This window comes from Chiloscyllium plagiosum, unplaced genomic scaffold (assembly GCF_004010195.1).
Source record: "Chiloscyllium plagiosum isolate BGI_BamShark_2017 unplaced genomic scaffold, ASM401019v2 scaf_56, whole genome shotgun sequence".
Lineage (NCBI taxonomy): Eukaryota > Metazoa > Chordata > Chondrichthyes > Orectolobiformes > Hemiscylliidae > Chiloscyllium > Chiloscyllium plagiosum.
This window is the reverse complement of record NW_025215377.1, coordinates 116,178-143,281: the sequence shown is the minus strand read 5'-3', so window position 1 is coordinate 143,281 and position 27,104 is coordinate 116,178. Positions and strand designations below refer to the sequence as shown.

Sequence of the window (27,104 nt, the reverse complement as noted above, 5' to 3'; positions counted from 1 at the left end):
CTCCCTTCCCCCCAGCCCTAGCCCCCCTTTCCATTTATCTCTCAGCCCCCTTGGCCCATAAGCCTCATTCCTGATGAAGGGCTTCCGCCCAAAACGTCAATTCTCCTGCTCCTCAGATGCTGCCTGACCTGCTGTGCTTTTCCAGCACCACTCTGATCTGGGCATCTGACCCTTCGAGTCTGCCCCAAACATGGTTGATCTTTTCCTGGCCTCAGCTCTACTTACCCACCCTCCCACCATAACTCTTAATTCCTTTACTGTTCAAAGAATTATCTATCTTTGCAAGTTTTTAAAGCTATGAGGAAGCCTCAACCACTTCCCTGGGCAGGGAATTCCACAGATCATGATCCCATTGATTGGTGGGATGGGCTTGAGAGGCTGAATGGCCTCCTCCTTTTCTGCAATCCGTTTGGATCTTGCATGGGTTAGTGGTGCCAATAACTGTGATTGTGTGGCAACCCTTGACGTTCCCAGTGTGATGTAACTGACCCTCAGTTTCTTTTATTTCCTCAGGTCACTTGCTGCTTGAAGCCGCCCGTTTGAACAATGCATCCGAGGTCAACAGGTAGGCAGTGCCATTTACAAATGTACGAGTTAGGAGCAAGCATAGGCCACTCGGCCCCTCGAGCCGGCTGCACCATTCAGTACAATCTGACTTTGGCCACTACCGTCCTATGTATTCTGTTTATCCTTTGACTTACCTTTTAGTCAAGGATTACTCACTTCAGTCTTAAAACTATTTGAGAGACCCAGCCTCAGCTACTGTCTGGGGAAGAGAATTCCACACATGTATGATCCTCTGAGAGAGGATGTATCCCAATTCAGTCTTAAATGAGCGACATTATTTCTGCATCCAACCCCACCAAGATCTTAAGTGACAACTTAACAACGCACAGTGCTCTGACAGTTCTGCCCCACTGTTGGACAAGCCGCCACAGAATGTGTAAAATCTCCATGAGACCACCACCGTGACCAAGCTGTGTGACCCAGGACAAACGCAATTCACACGAGATGTTATCTTTAACAGAAAACAAAACCTCCTTATTGTAACACACTTAACTTTAGCAAGAGGATAGAAAGGATTTGTTGGGTCAAATGGCCTGTTTCCACACTGTAGGGGTTCTATGATAAATGTTTTAATAGGATCAGTGAAAGACAAAGAAAATAGATAGGGTAAACCGAATCCTGAAGCTCAAAGGTTCACACAACAAGGTGGGATGTTATTTTCTCATAAAAACTGATCCAACTGCAGATACTGTATATCAAAAACAGAAGTTGCTGGCAAAAGTCAGCAGGTCTGGCAGCATCTATGGAGAGAAATCAGAGTTAATGTTTCTGGTCCGGTGACCTCCTTGGACTTGCTGAGCTTTTCCAGCAACTTCTGTTTTTATTAGCTATTTTCTCATGGCCTTTTTGCTTTTAGGGGTGATGACAAATTATGTTTGTCTTTGTGATGATCATTCTTAAAAACATGGTTGGTCAGTTGGACCTAGGTCTTGTTTTAGAATTGATTCTTTTATGCTTTCTTGGTTCTTCTTATTCCCACACGGTGGGGACAGAGAGAGAGAGAGAGAGATGGATCCCTTCTGTCTGCAGGCTGTAGAAGATTTTGTTCTGCTGCTGCCCTGGTGCTTACAAGTTCTTAACATCCTGCAGCTCAACCAATCAGAGGGCTGTTGTCAGGCAAATTTACCTGAATGTGAAAGATTCTTGATGCCTCTAAGTCTTGATCCTTCAGAGTGTATTGTACAGCTCAAATATACAGCATCAGAAGGGTCACAGGACATGAAATGTTAACGGTATTTTCTTGCTTCACAGATACTGCAAGATATGCTGAGTTTCTCCAGCAATTTCTGGTTTAATATGGAGTATCTGATTTTTGCTTTGTTAGTTTATGGGGTATGGGGTGTTGCTGGTTCCTCTGGTATTTATTGCCCATGAACTGAGTGATTTGTTTGGCCATCTCAGAGCGGAGTCAAGAGGTAACCCCACTGCATTGGGTCTGGAGTCATGTGTGAGGTGTAAAGATTCCCTTTCCTAAGGGAACCAAATGGGTTTTCACAACAATTGACAATAGTTACCATTAACTTAATTTTCTTTGAAATTCAGTTTGTATTTCAGCAGCTGCCAATGTGAGATTCATTACCATGTCTCTTGAACATAAGAGCAGGTTGTGTTGGAACTGTACAGGACTTTGGTGAGGCCACAGCTAGAGTACTCTGTACAGTTGTGGTCCCCGCACTATAGCAAGGATGGGATTGCACTGGAGGGAGTGCAGAGGAAAATCACCAGGATGCTGCCTGGGATTTGTAGTTTTGATCTCCTTACCTGAGGAAGGATGTTCTGGTGATGGAGGGAGGGCAGCGGAGGGTTTCCCAGACTGATTCCTGGGATGGCGGGGCTGATGTGTGAGGAGAGACCGGATTAGTTAGAATTCTGTTCACCAGAGTTTAGAAGAATAATGGGGGGGCTCCTAAATCCTGGGGAAAAAAACCTATAAAATATTCACAGGACCAGGCAGGGAACCTGCTAGAATGATGCCCCAATGATGGGGGAGTCCAGAACCAGGATCACAATCTAAGGATACGGGGTAGGTCATTTCAGACCGAGATGAGGTGAAATGTCTTCACCCAGAGAGTGTGGAGCCTGGGGAAGCAGTTGAGGCCAAAACATGAAGTGTTTTCAGGATGGGGGTTGGAGATGCAGTTGGGGCTAAAGGGACCAAAGGGTATGGGGGGGATAACAGGTACGGGCAATTGAGTTGGATGATCAGTTACGGTCATAATGATTGGCAGTGCAGCCTCGAATGGCTGCTCCTGGTTTCTTTGCAGATGGTAATGTTATAGCGCACGTTTCATTCGTGTGAATTTGCTGTAACACGATTGACGAACTGGGGACACTGTTTCCACAGCGTGAACTTTTAAAACCTGTGTTGGGTGTAACGTGATTACATCGCCAACATTTAAAGCACTGTTTCTAAAGTGTGATTTTTCTATAATGTGGGGTTGTACAAGAACACAGCCATCGTGTTACAGGAGAACTACCTGTAATTCTCCATTTCCACGATGCAATCTTTCCAGAATCCAGAGAATTTTGAGTTAGTGCCAATATATCCAGGAGCTCAGCAGCCCTTTTTGCACCAAGGACAAAGTTCATCAAGGCCTGGGGAATTGTCAGCCCTTGGCTCTGATAACTTTTCTCAGTCCCTTTTCTCCATGATGATTGTTTTAAATATAAATACAGTGGCTACCAGAAAAGGCCAGAGGCTAGGAATCCTGCAGCAGGTAACTCCCCTCCTGACTACCCAAAGGGAGTGAGGTGGAAGGGTTTAGGGAGGGAATTTCAGAGCTTGGGAATCTGGAAACCTGCCTGATGGTGCTTTTTAAAATTCTCTCATGGGTCGTGGGTGTCACTGGCTGGCCAGCATTTATTGCCCTGTCCCCAGTTGCCCTTGAGAAGGTGGGGGGTGAGCTGTCTTCTCGAACCGCTGTAGCCCACTGCTATAGATTGACCCACAACGCCCTGAGGGAGGGAATTCCAGGATTTTGACCCAGCGATTAAAATCCAAGCTGCTCAGGAGGCCTGAGTTGGTGGATTGCAGTCCTCATGAAGGGCTTTTGCCCGAAACGTCGTTTTTACTGCTCCTCGGATGCTGCCTGAACTGCTGTGCTCTTCCAGCACCACTAATCCAGAATGCAGCAGGACACAGTACAGCCACTATGTGGTATCCAGAGGAATGATACAATTTGGGACAGTCTATTTGTTTTAGTTTACTGAATGCCTGCAGTTGCCAATGTAATCACCAGGGGGAAGTATTGGTCCATTTTTCAGTTTGTTTGTGCTTTTCTCCTGACTGCTACAAGTAGTCCCATCATCAGGTGTCACTGTGACTGCGTTGCTTGTGAAGGCAGTGTCCTGCAGAGCAGCGTGACACTAGACCAGCTCCTGCATTGCTCCATCTGCCTGTCATGGTGATATTGCAGCCTGAAAGCACAGCATCACCTATAACGGATCAGTGGTCTCACCTCACACCCGTGTGCGCCCACAGACACGCATGCTCTCTCACGTGTGCACCCATAGACATGCGTGCTCTCTCATGTGTGTGCACGCACATAGACATGCTCTCACATGTGCACACACAGACACATGTTCTCACATGCACTCACACACGTGCACACAGATACACTTGCTGTCACATATGCGTGCACACAGACACACATGCACACACAGACACACGCACACATGCTGTCACACACATGCTCACTCTCTCGAACCCAGACAGACACATGCTGTCACACACGTGTGCACACACCGACACATGCACACATGCTGTCACACCTGCATGCACACACAGACACATGCACACATGCTGTCAAACACACGCACACAGGCACGCATGCTTACACACGCACAGGCACATGCTGTCATACACGCGCGCACACAGACACACATGCTTACTCGCGCGCACACAAACAGACACATGCACAAATGCTGGCACACGCGCGTGCACAGACACACACAAACACACCCCCAGATATATTCTTGTTCATGCTGTCTCGCGTGTGCTGTCTCTTGTATTTCTCTCTGTTCTGTGTTCCCTGTTGCAGGAAGCAAGACCTGGGTCAGGGGTGTCACAGGGAGGCAAGTCCTGGAGGTGAGTCCCTGACTGGAGGCTGCCACGGCGGGGCGATTGGGGGAAGGAGAGTCCCTTGTGGTGGGGTTTTGAAGCCTGTTGTGGTGTGGAGGCTGAGTGTTGGCACAGACTGAGTGAAAGGGCTGTAATTCAAATACTTTTTAAAAACTCTGTGTTCCTATGCTGGACTTTATTTATTCTTTCAATTCTGTAACAAATACTGAAGTACCTGTGCCCAGGTACCCTGTACCCAATATGGTGCCATAAGTGGTGACATTACAAATGTGTCACTGCATTTATTTGAGTGCGCATGACAATAAAGGTTAATGACAATAAAGGTTAATTCTAAATCTCCTGCACCCCCTCTCTCACAGCCTCTTTCACATGTTACCTCTTGCATTTTCTCTCTCATGCTCCCACTTCCTCTCTGTTTGGCTGCCTCTCTCATAATCTCACACCTGAGGTAGGTTATCACAGCCCGAAGCAAACAGCCCCTAAGGAAGCCGTCATCCCACTCATTCTGTGCTGGCTGTCCGTACAGCAACCCAGTCAGTCCCATTCTCTACATTCTATCCCCAGGCAATGTGCAGCAATACAGGAAAAAGGCAGGAGATTGGCACTGGGTAATGATGACTGTTGATTACAGGCGCAGGCACAAAGGGCTGAATGGCCTCCTTCTGCACCATAACATGCAATGGTGTTGGGAAGGAAATCTGCTGTCCTTGCCCAGTCAACTCTCTTCTGTGCCTCCAGACCCACAGTGACTCAAAGCTGCTGTCTGAAGTGAGTCACTCCGTTGTATTCAAGGTGACTCCCCTGTGGATGAGGAGTCAGTGCCGATCTTACTGGTCATGTCCACATCTGTTCTTCTCTCTCTCTCTCTCTTCGTTTTTCTCTATTTGACTTTCACAGTTGGCACGTCCAGGCTGTTTTTGTCGACCTTTCTGTCCCATGCCCTTGGCTCTCTCTCCCACTTTCTCACTCATATTTTCACTCACTCTCCTGTCCCATCACTCCCATTCATCAATTTATTGTCATGTGTACCAAGGTACAGTGAAAATATTTGTTTATGAGTAGTACTGGGCACATCATAGTAAGCAAGGATGTACAGAGAGGCACACAGGTTAGATTGCTTATTGAGGCTAGAGAGTCCATTCATCAGTCTCATAATGGCAGGGAAGAAGCTGATCCTGAACCTGTTGGTGCGTTTGTTCAGGCTTCTGTATCTTCTGCCTGACAGAAGGGGTTGTAGGAGAGCATTACTGGAGTGTGATGGATCTTTGATGATGTTGGCAGCCTTTCCAAGGCAATGAGAGGTGTAGACTGAGTCCACGTATGGAAGGTTGGCTCCCATGATGGTCTGGGCTGCGCACTTCACCTTCTGTAGTTTCTTACAGTCTGGGGCACAGCAGTTGCCGTACCAGGCCGTTATGCACCCAGACAGTAAGCTCTCAATGGTGCATCTGTAGATGTTGGTGAGGGTCCATACGGACATGCTGAATTTCCTGTGCCGCCTGAGGGAGAAGAGGCGTTGTTGTGCTTTCTTGACTATTGCGTCTACATGGGAGGTCCGGGACTTTCTCTCTTGCACTAATGTGATTGGCAGCAGCTAATAGAGCCAGTGCTGTCAAGACAGACCAAATGGCCATTTCTGTGCCATGAGTGTGGTGCTGGAAAAGCCCAATAGGTCAGGCAGCATCCAAGGAGCAGGAGAGTCGACGTTTCGGCATAAGCCCTTCATCAGGAATGAGGCTGTGAGCCGAGGGGGTGGAGAGATAAATGGGAAGGGGGCTGGGGGGAAGGTAGCTCAGAGTGCAATTGGTGGATGGAGGTGGGGGTCAAGGTGATAGGTTGGAGAGGAGGGTGGAGTGGATAGGTGGGAAAGAGGATGGACAGGACATGAGGGTGGTGCTGATCTAGAAAGTTGGAGCTGGGATAAGGTGGGGGGAGGGGAAATGAGGAAACTGGTGAAGTCCACGTTGATGCCCTGGGGTTGGTTGATGCCCTGGGGTTGAAGGGTCTTTAGGCGGAAGATGAAGCGTTCTTCCTCCAGGCGTCGGGTGGTGAGGGAGCAGCGAAGGAGGAGGCCCAGGACCTGTATGTCCTGGGCAGAGTGGGAGGGGCAGTGGGGTTGGTTGGTGCGGGTGTCCTGGAGATGTTTACCTTCCCACCCCCTCTCATTTATCTCTTCGACACTCAGCCTCATTCCTGATGAAGGTCTTATGCCTGAAACGTCGACTCTCCTGCTCCTCAGATGCTGCCTGACATGCTGTGCTTTTCTAGCACCACCCTTTCGACTCTAATTTCCAGCATCTGCAGGCCTCCTTCGCCATTTCTGTGCCATAGCAATGCCGTGATTCTGTGAAAGTCCTTCAGGGAAGGAAACCTGCCGTCCTTACTGGGTCTGGCCTACACGTGACTCCTGACTCACCGCATTGTGCAGAACTCTTCAGTGGAAATGGCTGAGTGAGGCAGAGCTCAGGGGGCAGTTAGGGACGTAGGCAGTTACTGCTGGCATAATGAGCAATACCCATATTTCAAAACAGTTTTTTAAATTTAAAATTCTCTTTCTGGAAAGTTATGATTGAAAAGCAGGAAAGCGACTGCAGGGAGTGTTTGAGACAAAACGTTTTGATATATTTGAGGGTTAGCAGCACCTGCATCATCTCGGTTCTGCTGATACAGGTAGAATGCTAAGAAGCTGGAGTAGACCATAAGCACCAACACAAATGGTGTGGGCCGAATGGCCTGGGTGTGTGCAGTGTATTTGATGTACACTGTTCTCTGGTTCACTGTGTGGTCTGAGCCACCAAGAAAATGGTCTGTGTAACCCAGGATCACAGAATTCTAATGGTGTAACTGGAAGCTGTTCAGCCCATCATGTGTGTGCTGGCTTTCTGAACGAGTATTTCGCTTAGTGCCATTCTCCTGCTTTCTCCTACATGTTCTTCCTTTTCAGATGCTGTCTAATTCCCTTTGGAATGTCCTTTTATTTTTAATTAATTCATGGGATTATGTCACATTCATTGTCCATCCCTAATTGCCCAGAGGGCAGTTGAGAGTCAATCCCAGGGATATGGGTCTCGGGTCATAGTAGTTCAGACCAGGTCAGGATAGCAGATTTCCTTCCCTAAAGGACATTAGCGAATCAGATGGGGTTGTCCTCTAACAATCAGCAACGGTGTCATGGTCATCAGTAGACCCTTAATTCCAAATGTATTTTTTATTGATATTGAATTCTGACATGGTGGAATTTGAACCTGGGTCAATAACTTAGGTGGGATTTGATCCCATGCCTCTGAGGGGACTGTACCTCAGACCACCCGGTCGCATTACCTGGCAAGTCCCCCCTTGATTATTAAGTGAACCAGCTAGCCCTACACTCTCGGAGTACATTCCAGACCCTAACCACTCGCTGGGTGACAAAGTTTCTTTTCATCTCACGTCTGCTTCTCATAGAATTTATTTTGCAATCTGTGCCCTTTCATTCTCGGACATCTCACAAGTGGAAACATTTTTACCAAACTCTGTACAGACCTGTCATGATTCTGAACACTTCAATTAAATCTCCTCTTGGCCTTCTCTTCTTCAAGGAATACCGTGTCAACTCCTTCATTCCATCCCACCGTTCCCCCGGAGTGCCTATCCTTTACAGGATCTGACTGAAATGCACTGAGCCTCAGTCCGTGCTGGTGGGGAGGGCAGGTGATGCTGTGAGCTCACCGTAGTGACCTAGAGCCCCTACGATGTCAGCTTGATGCTGTGAAAATCTGAAAGTTAAACAGAGCTTGCACAGGCTCTGGCTTTGTGGAGAGGTCTCGGGAGCAGGGGGGGTCTATTCAACAGTAACAGATTGAAACCCGTTGCCAAACAAGTGGACGTTGTAATCGGATGGCAACAGTCTGCCATTGTCAGAGCGCGGGCGTGCCGGTGCAGAGAGGGGCAAAACAAAAAGTTCAAGTTGCTCATCCTTAAACTGCTGGTGAAGATCCACCTGTCAAACAGGGCCGGCCGAGTCCACTCCGAACCGAGGGGGAGGGGGCTGAGCCCAAACTCAAACACAGCCTCTGGCATCACTCAGCTTCAGCCTAATGTCTCGCAGTCACTCACCCAGAACCCAGGCCAGGTTGAGAGTAAATGCTGGCGGAAACATCTGTCAGGAGCTCGGTCGGTCTTTAGAAGCAGGCTGGTCTGGATTACAAAATGAAATTAAGAAAGAGAGCATTATGATCCATGCTTTTGCATTTTTAAAATATGTCATTTTTCCCTTTACAAAAGTGACTGGAAACAGCAGGAAGCTATCTCACTTCTCAAAGCAGCTTCTACTCTTCCCCCCCCCCCCATTCTAGTAAGTGAAGACTGATCTACTAACACCCTCTTGATTCCATCCTCAATGGTCTTAAACAAATGTCCAGCATTCTAAGTTTTCATTCTGTTGTCTTCCACCCTCAGTGGGACAAGGAGTTCTAAATATCCTCAACCTTGTTTTTAAAGCTGTATTTTAAACAGAGGCTTTCTGAGCTGCGTCAGGAAGAACTTGCATTTTTATAGCACTTTTCACAACCTTGATACTCCACGGTGCTTCAATTTGGCAGGACTCTTAGTAGCTGGAATATCACTGGGCAGGCTAATGCTCTGGGAGAGAGGTTCAAATCCCCCCACTGCAGTTGGTGGAACTTCGATTCAGTTAATAAATCTGTCATATAAAGCTGAGCCTGGTGATGGTGATCAAAAGAGTGTGGCACGGTGGCTCCGTGGTTAGCACTGCTGCCGCAGTGCAAAGATGTGCAGGTCAGGTGGATTGGACATGCTAAATTGCCCGTAGTGTCCAGGGATGTGTAGGTTAGGTGCATTGGTCAGGGGGAAATGTAGGGAAATGGGTCTGGGTAGGTTACTCTTTGGAGATTTGGTGTGTACTTGTTGGGCCGAAGGGTCTGTTTCCACACTGTAGGGATTCTATATAAAAGAAATGTCTGGTTCACTAGTGAAGGAAATCTGCCATCCTTACCTGGTCTACCGTACATGTGACTCCAGACCCATAGCAATGTGGTTGACTCTTAACTGCCCCCTGAAATGGCCGAGCTAACTTTTCAAGGGACAGTTAGGAGTGTGCAAGAAATACCGGCACCCACATTCTGTGAAAAATGTTTAAAACAACATAATGGAGAAGGTAGTTCTAATGCAGCAAGTTCCTGGTACCAGCAATGCTTCGTCATTTAGTCAGTTATACAGTGCCAGGTCACCAGAGAGAGCTCCCCCTTTGAAACAGAGTCTTGGGATTGTGAAAATGGACTGTGGTGGAGGCTGGTACAATTACAACATTTAAGAGGCATTTGGATGGGTATATGAATAGGAAGGGATTGGAGGGATATGGGCCGGGTGCTGGCAGGTGGGACTAGATTGGGTTGGGATATCTGGTCGGCATGGACGGGTTGGACCGAAGGGTCTGTTTCCGTGCTGTATAACTCTATGACTCTATCTGTTCCCTCCACCTCTGGGTAAACAGGGATTCAGTTTAATACCTCCTCTAAAAGGTCTCTTCTCCACCAGTGAAGGAGTTTTGCTGGGTGACATTGGAAGCATCAGCTTTGGTTTTGTGCTCAGCTCTCTGGAATGGGCCTACTGATAGCTGAGGCAGCTGAAGCCTTCCCATCCCTTCATAGCTTGAATTTTGGTTTCTCTGAGCCAATGACCCAGGCTCCCCTACCCTTCACTCACCATGCTGTCTTCACTGGAGTTTAGAAGAATAAGGGGGGGGATCTCCGAGAAAACTACAAAACCCTAACAGGACTGGACAGGATCAATACAGGAAGGGTGTTCCCAAAGACGAGGGAATCCTGAATCAATCCTCACAGAATTGAGGAAACGTGATAGGCTGTTTAGGATTGCAATGAGGAGAAATATCTTCACCCAAAGGATAGTGGAATTGAGGCCATAATTTTGAATGTTTTGAAGAAGGTGATAATGTAGTTAATAAAAACCGAGAAAACTGCGGCTGCTGTAAATCAGAGACAAAAACACAAAATGCTGGAAAAGCTGAACAGGTCTGGCAGCATCTGTGAAGGGAGATTGGAGTTAGCGTTTCGGGTTGGATGACTGTTCCTCAGAATATAGTTCTTGGGGCTAAAGAGATCAAAGGGTATGGGAAATAAATGGGAAGAGTGTACTGAGTTGGATCATTAGCCACGATCATATGGAATGGTGGAACAGGCTCAAAGGGCTGAGTGGCCTACCCCCTATTTTCTAAGATTTTGCGAAAGGTTATCTGGAGTCAGTGGGAAAGTAAATTTGAGATCGCTATCAGATTAACGGTGTTATTATTAAATGGCAGAACAGGCTAGAGGATTACAGTGACTTTCTCCTGCTCCTGTTTTCTACATGCTGACCATGTTTTGTTTGTTGATGGGAGATGGGGTGTGGCTGGCTGAACCAGCATTTATCCTCCTGGTGAAGGTGGTGGTGAGCTGTCTTCTGGAACCACTGGCATCCTACGGTCAGCAGAATAGTTGATCGTGTGTGGGCATTTTAACTGAGCTTCCACTGGTCCTTCCCTCCCCTCTGAGCTCTCTGTATGGCCCCAATCTCTCTGTTTCCAAACTAGCCTCATGTCCTTCTGGCCAGGATCTGCCGATTACTGAACTCACAGCACAGCCTCTCTTGTCTACTCGCTTTGCTGAACTCGTGAGGATTCAGAATCCACAGCTACGAGGATTTTCTGGAGCTCAGGCGATCTCAAGCAGTGAATGACTCAATGGCGAGAGGAATGCAGCCCAGAACCAAAGCTCATGGAATGCTGTCCTGTATCCCAAAGACTGAAATACAATTGCTTTGTTCCAGTTCGACCAAGGGACCCTGGGTAGATAATATCTGGAGCACTGAGTTCAATTCTGGGCACTGCACCCTAGAAAGAATACTCTGGTCTTTTGCAGCAGCGATTTGCCAGAATGATACCAGGGCTGAAAGGGTTAGTCCATTAAACCCCACTGTCACTCTGGCAAGCTGCTGTGTGTGTTTGTGTTTTCCCGTTATTGCAATAGGATGTGCCAGATGCACCGAGGGTGTTTTACATCAGTCGAGGGATCTTTGACTCAAGTAGGTGCCTGCACGGAACAGTATCACTTAACACGACAGCATCTGCAGCACTGACCAGATGGGTTCCATCTGTTTTCTTTTGGGACAGTTTATATCTGTCACAGGTAGCCAGGCACCTCAGTTAGTCTGACACAGCTGTTGAATGTTCAATGTCCAACTCTCCCATTGCACAGTCTAATTCATTATTGCACTCCCACTGTATGAATCAGCATGTAATGCTCTCTCTCTGAGGTAACTGCACTCCTCCATTCCAGTCTCTTGATCATTCTCATTTTCATTGTTCCATCAGTGTTGGCCGTATCTTTAGCTGCCTGGGTCCTGAACTTTGGAATTTTCTCCTGAAACCTCTCCCTCGCTCCTTTTTACTATGCTTCCTGAAGGATCAAGGTTTTGAGTACTGGTACTGAAATGAACTGAATTAGCCATCGAAGTGGTGTGTACAAGAGCAGGTTAAGAGGCCGGGAATACTGCAGGGAATAACTCCCCTCCTGACTCCCCAAACCCAGTCCCACCATCTACAAGGCACAAGCCAGCAGTGTGATGGAATACTCCCCACTTGCCTGGATGGAGGCAGCTCCAACAACACTCAAGGAGCTTGACACCATCCAGGACAAAGCAGCCCCCACTTGATTGGCACCACATCCACAAACATCCACTTCCTCCACCACTGATGCTTAGCAGCAGTAGTGTGAGTCATGATATTTACAGGGCAGAAGGAGGCTATTTGGCCCATTGTGAACATACTGGTCAACAAAAATGACTAAACTAATTGTGTTTTCTAGCTTTTGGCCTGCAGCTCTGGTGGCTGTGGGAATGTAAGCGAGTAGCTGAGTACTGCTGTGGAAAACATTCTCCTCTACCATCCCATTTGCCTTCTACTTCTTCAGAGGGCATAGCCTCACAGTGAAAGGACTTTCCTTCGAACTGAATGGAGCGTTGTTTCTTCAGGTGGTGATGCTGTGGAACATGTTGCAGCAGAAGGCTGTGGAGGCCAGGTTATTGAGTCATTTAGGGTGGAGCGGTGGCTCAGTGGTTAGCACTGCTGCCTCACAGCACCAAGGGCTGTGGTTCGATTCTACCGTCAGATGACTGTCTGTGTGGAATTTGCATATTCTCCCTGTGTCTGCGTGGGTTTCCTCCGGGTGCTCCGATTTCCTCCCACAGTCCAAAAGATGTGCAGGTCAGGTGGATTGGCCAAGGGAAATGTATTGCCCCATAGTGTTCAGGGATGTGCAGGTTAGGTGGATTAGTCAAGGGAAATGTAGTGTTACAGGAATGGGCTAAAGAGAGGGAGTGAGTCTGGGTAAGTTGGTGTGGACTCATTGGGATAATTGGCTTGCTTCCACACGGTAGGAACTCTATGATGAGTGTATTTAAGTCAGAGATAGGTGGTGCTTAATAAAGGGATCAAAGGTTATAGGGCAAAGGCAGGAGAATGGGATTGAGAAACATATCAGCCATGATGGAATTGTGGAGCAGACTCAGAAGGCTAAGGAAATTCAGCACATCCACAAGGATTCTTAGCATCATAGAAAGCATCCTATCCAGCTTGGTATGGTTACTGCACTGCCCAAGACCACAAGAAACTACAGTGAGTTGTGAACACAGCCCAGTCCATCAGGCAAACCAACTTGCCTAATACTGACATTGTCAACACTTCCCACAGCCTCGGGAAAGCAGCCTATATAACCAAAGACCTCTCCCACCCTGGTTATACTCTCTTTCAATCAGCAAAAGTTTGAAAATATATGCCAACAGATTCAAAAACAGTATAGAACATAGAACATTACTGCGCAGGACAGGCCGTTTGGCCCTCGATGTTGTGCTGACCTGTGGAACCAATCTGAAGCCCATCTATCTTAGACTATTCCATTTTCATCCATATGCCTATCCAATGACCATTTAAATGCCCTTAAAGTTGGTGAGTCTACTACTGTTGCAGGCAGTGCGTTCCATCCTCTACTACATTCTGAGTAAAGAAACTACCTCTGACATCTGTCATATATCTACCACCCCTCGCTGTTATCAGACCCATGAATGGTCCTTTCCTATATCTGAGTTGATGTTCTCTGTAGCTGTAACACTATATTCTACATTCTGTTTTATTACCCTGATGTACTTCTGAATGGTATGATTTGTCTGGTTAGCACGTAAAACATTTCCCTGTATCTCGGTGCATATGATAAAAATAAACCAAATCAAATCAAAAGCCACTCCCCACCCTGACTTGGAAGTATATCACTGTTCCTTTAGTATCACTGGGTCAAAATCCTTGGATTCCCTCCCTAACAACATCATGGGTCTACCTACAGCACACTGACTACAGCGATTCAAGAAGGTATCTCACTTCCCACCATCTCAAGGGGCAACTAGGACGGGCAATAAATGCTGGGCCCAGACTGCAACATCCATGTACCTTGAATGAATTATTTTTAAAAATTCCAATGTGGCTCATTGTGGAATTTTGTCCAATTTTGCTACTTGAAGTACTTCTGGTCATTCTATTATGCTAATGGACATTGTATAACTGTGGGATGTTGTTCACAGTATGTGGTATTTTGACACCGATCGCTGTTTCCTTTGGCTGGAGGTTGATAAACTGAGTGCAGAGATTTAAGCTGATGGATAAGAGATCCACAGGGGATTTTAGAATTAGTTTTACAGAGTGAATTGTTATGATCTGAAATGCATTGTTCAAAACAAAGCAGATTCATTAATAACTTTCAAAAAGGAAATGGATAAACACTTGAAGTGGATATATTAATCCTGCTATGAGGAAATAAGTAGGGGAAGGGGGAGCTATTTGGAAATCTCTTCAAGGGAGCTAGTACAAATGCAATGGGCTGAAGGTTATTCACTGCTGGGACTTGTATTTCATGCATTCGTAGAATCCCTACAGGGTGAAAGCAGGCCATTCAGCCCATCAAATCCATACCAACCCTCCTCAGAGCATCTCTTGCATTTCTGTAATTGCTGTTTTTGCTTTTTCACAAGTGTTTCAATTCAGAGAAGGATTATCAGACTAATACCTGGAATAGGTAGGTTGTTTTATGAGGAAAGGTTGGGCAGGGTGACTTGTATCCACTGGCATTTAGAACAGTAAGAGGGAACTTGATTGAAACACAAGGAGGGGGGTCTTGACAGGATCTATATGGAGTTGTTACTTGATTTGAGAAAACCTAGAACTAGGGGCCACTGTTTGAAAATAATGGGCTGCTTGTTTAAGACATCAATGAGGAGACATGTTTTCTCATAGATGGGTGTGAGTCTTGGAAATCTCTTCCTCAAAAGGTGGTGGAAGCAAAGTCTGAGAATAATTTCAAGACCGAGATAAATTCAGAAAGGGGGTGAAAGGCAAGTTGGAGGGACCAAGGAGCTTAGGCTTGTTCCTAATTCATATGTTTGTATTCTGTCGATCTGTTTTTCCAGTAAAAGGCTCATGGTCCATTAGAAGAGGTGAAGGTTGGCAGCGGGCAAGGGCCAGATGACTTAGTTGTGTGTAAGTCATTGTACTGACCGTAATGCATTGCCTTTCCTGTAGGTTGCTGGCCTCTGGTGTCTCCGCCTCTCATCGGCACAAACTGGGTTGGACCCCACTGATGGTTGCAGCAATGAACAAGAACCACAGGTAATCGCTTTCACCCACTGACATCAAACTACTCATGGTGTTGTCATTCATCGCTAGTGTACCTCTTTTGTGTAACACCTTGGTCCCTAGTATAAAATTTAACTCCTGACCCTGTGGATGTGTAGAGCCCTCATACTGTCGTTAATGACAGATCAGACTGCTTACATCCAGGATTTCAGACTTCCCTATCTAGCTGTCACCCAATAGTCTGCCGCAGTGACTTCTCTTCCTGCTCCCATACCATTCCTGCTGGTGTCTTCCAACAGGCTATCTTTGGCACATCATCATTCTCATCTATTCATTTCCCTATGGCAATATCCTCTGAAGACACAGCATGGATTTTCACATAGGACCATAAGAAATAGGACCATTTGGCCCATTTAACAGCAGCTCTAACTCCCGACCACTCCTCCATTGTTTTTGATGACTGCTCCTCTGACATCCAGGACTGGTTGAGCAGAACTGTCATAGATTGAACCATCTTTCATGGCCTTGCTGTTATATTTGACCCTGAGATGAGCTTTCAGCTGCAGTATCACTAATACTGTCGAGAGTGTGTTGCTGGAAAAGCACAGTAGGTCAGGCAGCATCCAAGGAGCTGTGCTTTTCCAGCAGTACATTCTCGACTCTGATCTCCAGCATGTGCAGACCTCACTTTCTCCTAGTGTCACTAATACTGCCTGTTTCCATCTTTGTTTCATTGCCCATTGGGTTCCCATTGTAATTGGATCCCTCAGCAATGTCTTCGATCCTTGACTATTCCAATGCTCTTGGCCTCCCATAACTTCTCTGTATTGGCTGACTGGTACTTAGTCCCAGAAGGCTGATTTGTAAAAATTCTCAGTCTTGTTTCGGAACTCCGACATGACTTTGCTCTGCCCTATTTCTGTAATCTTTCCCCAACTCTAGTACTCTCTGAGATCTCTGAACTCCTCCACACAACCCTGATTTTATTCAATAATAGAAACAAAGCTTTTCCTACTTATGCCAAACCTGCTGTCTTTTTATGGCACCTTCTTTGTTTTTGTTCCAGATTTTATTTACCTTGCTATTGGCAGTCTTGCCTGCAGCAGTCTAGATCCTGATCTCTGGAACTCTTTCCCTCTCTGTGCCTCTCTGCAGCTCTCTTCTTTTCAAGAATCCTCTCTTTCCACATTTGACGAGAGAAATGCAGAGCCCCATTCAGAGATTTGCACACAGTGAAAGAGTCGTAGAGATGTACAGCATGGAAACAGACTCTTTGGTCCAACTTGTCCATGCTGACCAGATATCCTAAATTAATCTAATCACATTTGGCCTATATCCCTCCAAATCCTTCCTAATCATATACTCATCCAGATGCCTTTGAATCTCTGACAGTACAACACTTTCTCTGTGCAGTGCGCTGAGTTATCAGCCTGGACTTTTGTGTTGACTCCTGGGGAATGGGAGGATCAAACCTACAACATTCTGAATCCAGTGTAATACACTGGGCTATAGTTGATCACCCAGGGCACTACACTTCAGGAGGGCTACATTGTCCTTGGAAAGGGTACAATGGAGAATCTATAGAATAATATCAGGGATAGAAGAGTTACAATCTGAAGAAATGTTGCATAAACCTGGGTTATTTGCCCTTCAGTTTAGAAATTTGAGGTTTTGAGGATAGTGTTCCAAATTGTAAGTTTGCTCACTGAGCTGGTAGGTTTGTTCTCAGACATTTCGTCACCATGCTAGGTAACATCATCACTGAGCCTCCGGTGAAACACTTGTGTTCTGTCCAACTTTCTATTTAAGTATCTTGGTCTGTTAAGGTGGATGATATCATTTCCGGTTCTTTTTCTAAGGTTGGTAAATGAGGTCCAACTCGATGTGTTTATTGATGGAATTCCGGTTTGAATGCCAGGCCTCGAGGAATTCCTGTGCGTGTCTCTGTTTAACCTGTCCTAGGATGGGTGTGTTGTCCCAGTCAAAGTGGTGTCCTCCTTCGTCTATGAGTAAGAATACTAGTGATAACTGGTATTGCCTTTTGATGGTTAGTTGGTGTTCGTGTATACTGGTGGCTATTTTCCTGTGTCTGTCCAATGTAGTGTTTGTTGCAGTCCTTGCAGGGTATTTTGGAAATGACATTTGTTTCGCTGGTTGTTGGTACAGGGTCCTTTAGGTTCATCAGTAGCTGCTGTTTAATCAGTTCATCAGTTGTTTAAGAATCGGTGGACTGTGTATATCGGGTACCCGTTGTTCTTGAATATGTTGTATAGATATTTTTCTTCTGCTCGCAGCAAAACAAGGGCACTTTACACAAACTCTGTGCTGGCAACTTCTAGGCTTACGGAGCACTGCCACCTTTCTGAGGATTCGTAAATAGATGCCCTGTCTGCCTCTCGCAAGGGCAAGAAAGGTGCTACACTACTAATTCAAAGAAGCAGAGGGGTATCCATCCTATTGTGCAGACCCCAACATTCATCTTTCAGTTAACGGCGCTAAAAGCAAACTGTTCCTTATCCTTTGTGGGATCTTGCTGAACACAAATTGGCTGTTGTGTCCCTACATCCTGAGACTACGGAGCGCTCCATGTAAATACCAGTTCTTTTTGTTTCTGTTGCAACAGATTTTAAAAATATTGGAGCCCAGTTGATTTCGGAGGATTAGTGCAGCAATTCCGGTTGGTTTTGTTGTGTGCCTTCACCCGCTTCACCCTGCATCACGGGTAAGGTGCCAATGCACAGGATGGTCCTTCAGAGTGCACCTCCCATGGTTCTGACTTCACGGGTAAGCATGGCACAGGCAGGGTATGTAGGCGCAACAGTTTCCTCTTCCAAATCCAATTTCAAACAGCAAGCCTCTGCCACAAACCTGCTTGCAGGTCTCACTGACCCCGGAGAAAAATATGCTCACTCTGCTGTCCTCAATTCTTTATGGTTCGGAACAAGATGAGTGCCAGGCCAGGAGTCAAGAGACAGTATTCGTCCTTGACTGATGCAGTGGAAGAAGGTGCACCCAGTTTCCATGTGTTGGGAATCTCTGTCCCCCTGTTTTGTTTATTTTTGATGTCTTCCAGTCACCATCTCTTCAGACGTGTGTGTGTGTAACATCTTCAAAAGTCCAGCTTTTGATGGCCTCTGTTTAAAAAAAGATGAGAGGAGGGTGTTAGGCAGAGGGGTGGGGGTCATGGGCCACACACTGGGTTGAGGGGAGACTCTCTTCAGCTGGCTTTGAAGTCCGAGCTAGTCTGTTTGTGGTTCGAAAGAGAGAGAGCGAGTGATGGAAAGACCGAGAGAAAAGTCTGGATGCTGAGAGGATAAAAAATTCACCCTTTGGTCTTTTCCCTTTCTTTTAAGAACAGAGAGAGTGAAAGCAAGGACACAAAGAGTAGCAATCAAGTGTGACTGTTGTCCTTTCCTGCAGCCGGCTGTTGGAATGTGACATGTTCGAGGGTAAAGAACTGAGTGGGAAAGTCTGAGTATACTCTAGTTACCTGCCCCCTGTTTCTTCATTTGGCCCACTTAGCTATCCCTGTTATGTTTTTGTCAACGCAGAACAAATGTGTTTTGTTTCATTTTTAAACACATCAAAACAACTCACATACAATGTACAGTTTTCTTAAAACAATAGGTGGATTTATCGACACTTTGTGGACTGCAGCGGTTCAGGAAGGTGGCTCACTGCCACTTTCTCCTGCACAGTTAAGGACAGACAATAAATGCTGGCCCAGCCAGTGACGCCCACACCCCATGAACAAATTTTTAAAAACGACTTACAATTGGTGGAGATGTGAAATTGAAACTGTAAGCCATGGGAAAAGATAGGTGAATGTTTAAGGTGTGGAGCCATCACCTGAACTTCATTTGACAGTAATTAATGCCTTGAAGTGATGTACAGCAATGGGGGCACATCTTGAATACTGTATGTCATTTTGCTCTCCTTGTGTAAGGCAGGATGTTGGCAGCAATCCCGGGAGGTTTACAACATTGATACCTGGAACAAGCAGGTTCTCTCATGAGGAAAACATGAATGTCCACAACGCAACAAGTGCGGAGAGGGGCTGTGATATCTTTTGGCCGCAGAAGGGTCTGCGTGTATGCAGCTGATGTCACCATGCCAGGAAGTATTTGTAAATGTGTCATTGATGCCATTGCATTCCCTGCACAGTGTCGTCAGCAGCTGCTGTGTGCCTTGAACTCCGACAAGGAAGGAGGTGCAGAAAGTGAGGTGGGAGGGGTGGCAACAGACACAGTCCCATTCTCCAAGCATGGCCATCAAGCTCTAGCAAGAGGCTGGATTGGGCTGGATACCAGGTACAGTGAAGGAAAGGTGGCCAAGGAGACTCTCACAGGGAGGGGAAGCTCCTCTTGTTCAGCCCCAGCCTCCGCCACCTCCCTGAGACGTCAATCACACTTGCACTGACTGACTATGTTGCTTCCCATCAATTAGACAGAAGGTCTCTTTGTACAAGCATCCTCTGGCATTTATAGCATCCTCAGCCTGTGTGGGAAAGTTTGCATACTGTGTTTGTTTCTTCTGGAGTGCAGAAGACTGAGGGATGATTTAAGACGATAAGATGTAGGAGCAGAAGTCAGTCATTTGGCCCATTGTGTCCATTCAGTGAGATCTTGGTTGATCTGATACACCCAACTCCACTTTCCTGCCTTTTCCCTTTAACCCTTGATTCCCTTCCTGATTAAAAATCTATTTCTCTCAATCTTGAATATACTTAATGACCCATTCTCCACAACCATCTGCAGTAAAGAATTCCACAGATTCACTCTGCTCTGAATGAAGAAATTCCTCCTCCTCTCTACCCTAACTGGGTTAAACCTAACCCTTATTCTGAGGTTATACCATCTGTCCTAGGCTAAGTTGTAGACCAAATGTAATATTTCCAAACTTGCAGATAAGCAGGAATGTGAGGAAGGTAAAAAAAGGAAGATTTCAGTTGGATTTGGAGAGGCTTCATGATTGGGCAAGAAAGTGGCAAATGGAATACAAATTGGAGAATTGTGAGAGGAATATGCACTTTAGAAAATACAATTAGCATCCCAGAAGCTGCAGTCATGAAATAGAAAAAAGAGTGGAACTCAGGAAAATCCCTATCGTCCAGGAGGTGGTACTGAGTAAATTGTTGGTGTTAAGACCTGAACTAGTTTTTTATGATTCATGCAGGAGAACACTACTTGTTTCATTCTGCCAATCTGAAAAAAAAACAATTCTGCCTACATTCTGTTTGCTGTTATTCAGCTCAAATATCCATCCCAATATACTACCCCTGTACCATATGCTTTTAGCTTCAGCAATAGCTTTTGATGTCGCACCTTACCAGATGCCTTCTGAAAATCTAAGGATGATACATCCACCCAAAAGACTGGTCAAACATGATCTCCCTTTCACAAAACCCTGCAAACTCTGCTCGATTACCCTGAATTCAGTCAAGTGCCCTGCTGTAACTTCCCTAGTAATAGCTTCTAACATCTTCTGTTTGATATATGTTAGGGAATTCGGGGAAAATTAAAACTAACACATCAGTTATCTCACCAACTACTTCTTCTATGACGCCAGGATAAAGTCCATCAGGAACTAAACACTTTTCAGGTCTTAGCTCCAACAATTTACTCAGTACCACTTCCTGGACGATAGGGATTTTCCTAAGTTCCACTCTTTTTTCTATTTCATGACTGCAGCTTCTGGGATGCTAATTGTATTTTCTAAAGTGCATATTCCTCTCACAATTCTCCAATTTGTATTCCATTTGCCACTTTCTTGCCCAATCATGAAGCCTCTCCAAAGTACGCTTTCCTAATAGTATTGGTAATTCTGATTGAATGTGAAAGTAGGGAGGTTATGCTTCATTTGGACAGAGCACTGGGGAGACCACATCTGGGCGCACAGGTTAGTCACCCCAGGTAAGGAACTAGTTCATAGAAGGCTTGTGAAACTAAACTCCTACTTGGAATTGGGCAGGTTGGCTTATAAGGAAAGCTTGGACAGTCTGGGTTTGTATCCACTGGAGTTTAGAAGAATAAGAGACAACTTGTTTGAAACATACAAGAACCTGAGGGGTCTTAACAGGATGGTTATGACGAGCATGGAGAGTCTGGACTATTGGGCTTCTGTTTAAAAATCAGGGATCACTCATTTGAAGCAGAGATTAGGCAAAATGATTTCCCTGAAAGTCATGAGTCTTTGGGACTTTGCTTCCATCACCTTTTGAAGTACAGAGTCCTCGAATACTGTTAAAGCCGAAGTTGTTAGGTTTTTGTTAGATAGTAGAATGGAAGTTTAACAGGGCTCAGCAGGAATGTAGGTTTGAAGTTGCAGTTCAGATCAGACATGAACTTATTGAATGGCAGAGCAGACTTGAGGGGCTGAATGGCCTGCAGTATGGTTAGAGTTAGGCTCCTTTTTTGTATATTCATAAGGATGTGTCCTCGTGTGGGTGAATATACAATTCAGGGGCCATGGGTTTAAAATAAGAGATTGCCCTTTTAGGTCAGAGATGGGGGAAATTCTTTCTCAGAGGGTTGTGAGACTTTGGAACTCCCTGTGGGGCAGGGTCATGTAGTATTTTTAAAATGGGGTTAAATAGATTTTTGTTAGGCAGGGCATTGAAAGATCTGGAACACAATCTGATAGAATATGATCTTATTGAATTGGGTCAAATTTGTTCCTAATTTGGATGTTCATATGCTTGTAGGTTTGGCCATGTAGTTAATAGTTAAGATACTGAACAAATAATCTTGAGATCCTAAGTTTAAGATCTGCTGTGATATGTTTTGAATGACAATTTGCTTTCAAATAAAAAGCGACAATGTAGTTGTCAGATTGTCATTGACAAATCCAGTTGATCCACTAATTCCCCTTTCGGGAGAGATACCTGTTATCCTCACCCTGCAGGTGACTCCAGGCTCCACAAACGTACTGTTGATTTTTAAAGGCCATTAGAAGTAGCTGCTCAGTTGTGTCAAATCTGCTACCAATCTATGTGAACTTCTCTAGTGCCACAACCCTCTAAAATATCTACACATGTCTAATTCCAGCCTGCTGTTAATCACTGGTATGAGTGGTTTTCATCATGCCACCAATGGAGGCCTTGCCTTCTGTCCCATCCCTATGCTCTTAAATTTCCCCCCTTCAATCTCTGTTTCCCCTTTTAAGATGCTCTGTAGAAATTGGCTGTTTTGACCAGGGGTTTGGGTGCACATTCATATATCCCCAAACGCATGACTCCATCAGATTTTGATTGAGAACTATCCTGCGAAGTACTTGCAATGTTTTATTATTCAAGGTGCTATACAAGTGCTAGCTCTTGTCCTTCAGTTTGAAGGCCTCTCACTATCTTCTCAGCACAGTTTGAGATGGACGATGAATGCCAGCCTCGACAGTGACCCCCATAAACTGAGATTGAAGGGTAACAGCCATTGCAGAGATCTGTGTTCTGAAACACAGGACTATCCAATAACTCCATTTGTATTCAACTCTTAATTTCCTAATTGGTGAGGATTAATCAGTGTAATTCTTGTCCCTGGAGCAGCCAGCTGAAGGTTCAAGTTCAACTTCAGGATATAACTCGTAATCGAGGTTAATGGTCCAGAACAGTCCTGAGTGCTGCACTGTTGGAGGTGCTGTTTTTCACATGAGGTAAATGTAAAAGGCCACAGCACAGTTCAAAGAAAAGCCAAGGACTTCCCATCCAATGTTTATCATGCATTAACATCTTTGAGAAGGTACAGTACATTCTCTGACCATTATCATGTTGCTGTTTTTAGGAGCTTGCTATACTTAAATTTCCTTTCACACTTCCTATACTGGTGATGGTTAGTGTGACTCTAAAAAGGGCATCATTGATTCATTTGGATCCTGAAGGTGAAAGTGGCTATAGAAATGCAAGTCTGCCTTTCTTGTGTAAATCTAGCCAAGTTATAAATCAGCTGCACAAGAGCGTCAGGAGCCTTTCCAGCAGATGTTTATTCGAAGTTGGAGTCTTGCTGCTGATCCAGGACATTGCGGGCGGTTTGATGTCACGCTCCGGATATTTATATAGCTGTCCAGTGGCCCCACTGCTCAAGGGAAAGCCATGTCCATATTTAATTGACCCCTCGTGTGTTTAGCTTCCTAGCGCCTTGGCTTTTGTGTGTATGTCCAGGAGCCCCTCGGTGATCAGCAATCGCCCTGGTTCACCACACATGACTACCCCTTTCCCTCAGGGTTTGCTAAACTCAATGTTAAGCTCATGCCCCCAGCCCTATCTCTGTTAGGTTTTGGCAAATTCAATGCAATTGCAATTTCCCAAGTTTAGCAGTTTGAAAGAATGATATCCACGATATTTGCCTGAATAAACTGTGTTTTAAAGTCTTTCATTCAGTATTGCTGGACCTGATTCTCTCATTCTTTTCAATATTTCCTCTCTCATTTTCTCTTTCTCTCCTCTCTCTCTCTCTCTCTCTCTCTCTCTCTCTCTCTCTCTCTCTCTCTCTCTCTCTCTCTCCCTCTCTCACTCTCTATCCTTTTCTCTTTTTTGGTGTCTCTCTCTCTATCTGTGTTTGTCTGTGCCCCTCTGTCTACCCTGATCTCGCTCTCACCCCACCCCAGTCCCCTGTGTCAGTTGTAGCTGCACTAAGGTGCACCCTTGATTCTGCGAAGGGAAATGCCTTTGTCAGATGTTGTAGTTCATCATTGAACATTGACGCAGTGTTGCCCTCAGTATCATAATTGGTCCCTTAACACCATGTGCGTTACCCAGGCCTTTAGAGTGACCGAGATCACTGCTGGTGAGAATGGCCATTCAGCCCATCTGACTCCATTCACCCTAAGGAAAATTATCAACATCAGCATATTGGAACATCTGATTGTTTCTTAAACAATTCCAGGCATTTGTTTTCGTACACTGGGATTGCTCTGTGTGATGTAAGATTTTTTGATAATGGTAAGAATATAAGATATAAAAGTCACTGGAAACAATCCTGCCCTTTGCTCCTGCTCCTCTATTCATTAAGAGAGTAGGCTTGTTTACAGAGCAGCGCACCCAGTCTACATCTCATTAAAAGTGATGGTTACAGATTCCATCCGACGTAGCTCCATCAAGGTCTTGTGTTCCTTCTCTTACCTAAAGCATTTCCACTTTAAGATCTCGTTCAAACGTGCATCTTTGGTTACCAGTGCAACTGTCCCTGCATGCCATAGTGCCACAATTAGTATGACACTTGTTTTCAGATAGGAAGAAGGGCTGAAGAAGGGCTTATGCCCGAAACGTCGATTCTCCTGTTCCCTGGATGCTGTTTCCAGCAACACATTTTCAGCACTTGTTTTCAGATATTTCACTACATATGAAGGGAGATAATGGCATGGTGGTAATGTCATTGGGTTCACAGTGCAGGGGTTCATGCCAGTGCTGTGAGGAAATCACCATGGCAGGTGCTAACTTCAGTGAATAAATCTGGAATTAAGAGTTACTCTCAGTGCTGGAGATCATGATAATTATCACTGATTGTTGTAAAACCCGTCTGGTTCACTAATGTCCTTCAGGGAAGGACATCTGTTGTCCTTATCCAGTCATTTTTGTTCATTTGCTTGTGGGACATGGATGCTGCTGGCTAGCTGCTGGCTAGCAAGCATTTACTGCCTGTCCCTAGCTGCCGTTGAACTGAGCCTTTTCAGAGGGCAGTTGAAAGTCAACCACATTGCCATGGGTCTAGAGTCACATCAGGTAAGGATGACAGATTTTCTTCCCTGAAGAATATTAGTGTGTTAGATGGGTTTTCCTAACAATCAACAATGGTTTCATGGTCATCATTAGATTCCTGTTTCTAGATTATTTATTGAATTCAAGTTCCACCATCTGTCATTGTGGGATCCAGACCTTGGTCCTTAGAAGGTAAAAACAATGACTGCAGATGCTGGAAACCAGATTTTGGATCAGTGGTGCTGGAAGAGCACAGCAGTTCAGGCAGCATCTAACGAGCAGCGAAATCGACGTTTCGGGCAAAAGCCCTTCATCAGGAACAAAGGCAGTGAGCCTGAAGCATGCAGAGATAAGCTAGAGGAGTCGGTCGTCACTGATGGAGATGGAGAGGTCCAGGAGGGGGAGGGAGGTGTCAGAGATGGTCCAGGTAAATTTAAGGTCAGGGTGGAATGTGTTGGTGAAGTTGATGAATTGCTCAACCTCCTCGCAGGAGTGGGAGGGGGAGTTGAAATGTTGGGCCACGGGGCGGTTTGGTTGATTGGTGCGGGTGTCTCTGAGATGTTCCCTAAAGCGCTCTGCTAGGAGGCGTCCAGTCTCCCCAATGTAGAGGAGACCGCATCGGGAGCAACGGATACAATAAATGATATTAGTGGATGTGCAGGTAAAACTTTGATGGATGTGGAAGGCTCCTTTAGGGCCTTGGATAAGGTGAGGGAGGAGGTGTGGGCACGGGTTTTACAGTTCCTGCGGTGGCAGGGGAAAGTGCCAGGATGGGAGGGTGGGTCGTAGGGGGGCATGGACCTTGGTCCTTAGAACATGAGTTGAGTTTCTGGATTAACAGTCTGGCGATAATACCACTCGTCCATCACCTTCCCATAATCTGGCATATGTAATCTGGTCTATTTGTGACTCCAGACCCATTCAGTTCAATGGCAGTTAGGGCCAGAGAAAAATGCTGAGTTTGACAGAGAGACCCACATCCCATGAAGGAATAAGTAAAGCACAAGTTGGTATTGTTGCTGACCGTAGTCTGTTTTTTTTTCCCCGCAGCGTGATGAAGATTCTGTTAGCAGCTGGAGCAGATCCGAACCTTGGAGATGGGTTCAGCAATGTGTATGAGGCATCCAAGGAGAAACGCATCCACTCTCTCGAGGGTTTGTAGTTTGGCATCATGACTCTCTATTACAAAGTGACAACAAACTGCCCATGTCCTAACTTGTACCATGGGTGGAGTCCCTCTCCCCTTCATGCCCCTGAGTAGCAACTGAATTGCTTAAAATGCGCCATTGTAGTTTTTAATTTCTTCCAATTGCTATCTCCATATTAATATCCAGCTTTAAAATCCTTCAAAGTACCTGCACTTTTTTTGCTTACCTGGGATCTAAGCTCTTGAGCACAAACTCCATAAATCTCTTTCCGTCTGCTTTTAAGACACTCAACAAAACCCACCTCTTTGACCAAGCCTTTGGTCGCTGGTCCTTGTGCCATCTTGTGTGCCTTTAGTGTTCCCCCAGCCCTCCCCCTTTCCATTTATCTCTCCTTCCTCGAGGCTCCCAGCCTCATTCCTATGAAGGGCTTTTGTCTGAAACGTTGATTTTCCTGCTCTTCGGATGCTGCCTGACCTGCTGTGCTTTTCAGGCACTACACTCTCAACTGTGTGCCTTTAGTGTCAATACTTCCCCAATTACTCTACAGTAACCTTGGGACATTTTACTAAATGAAAAACATGTGTGTTCATTTTGCTTGTTATGAGTGGACCATAATCGATATAGGATTCTGGATCAGTGGTGCTGGAAGAGCACAGCAATTCAGGCAGCATCCGAGGACAGGCAAAATCGACGTTTCGGGCAAATGCCCTTCATCAGGAATAAAGGCAGAGAGCCTGAAGCGTGGAGAGATAAGCTAGAGGAGGGTGGGGGTGGGGAGAGAGTGGCATCCACCCTCTCCTCCCTGACCTATCACCTTCATCTCCTCCCCCACTGACCTATTGTACTCTATGCCACTCTCTCCCCACCCCCACCCTCCTCTAGCTTATCTCTCCACGCTTCAGGCTCTCTGCCTTTATTCCTGATGAAGGGCTTTTGCCCGAAACGTCG

The 27,104-nt window shown here is 45.8% G+C and overlaps 1 protein-coding gene across 1 annotated transcript in view; it reads left to right on the top strand.

Moving 5' to 3' along the window:
- The window catches only part of clpb (caseinolytic mitochondrial matrix peptidase chaperone subunit B), a 116,125-nt gene that overhangs the window by 2,860 nt on the left and 86,161 nt on the right, over positions 1–27,104 (top strand). The window contains exons 2-4 of the mRNA XM_043686858.1: positions 514–565; positions 15,267–15,353; positions 26,059–26,162. Coding sequence (XP_043542793.1) covers positions 514–565; positions 15,267–15,353; positions 26,059–26,162 — 243 coding nt within the window. The remainder of the gene's footprint in view (positions 1–513; positions 566–15,266; positions 15,354–26,058; positions 26,163–27,104) is intronic.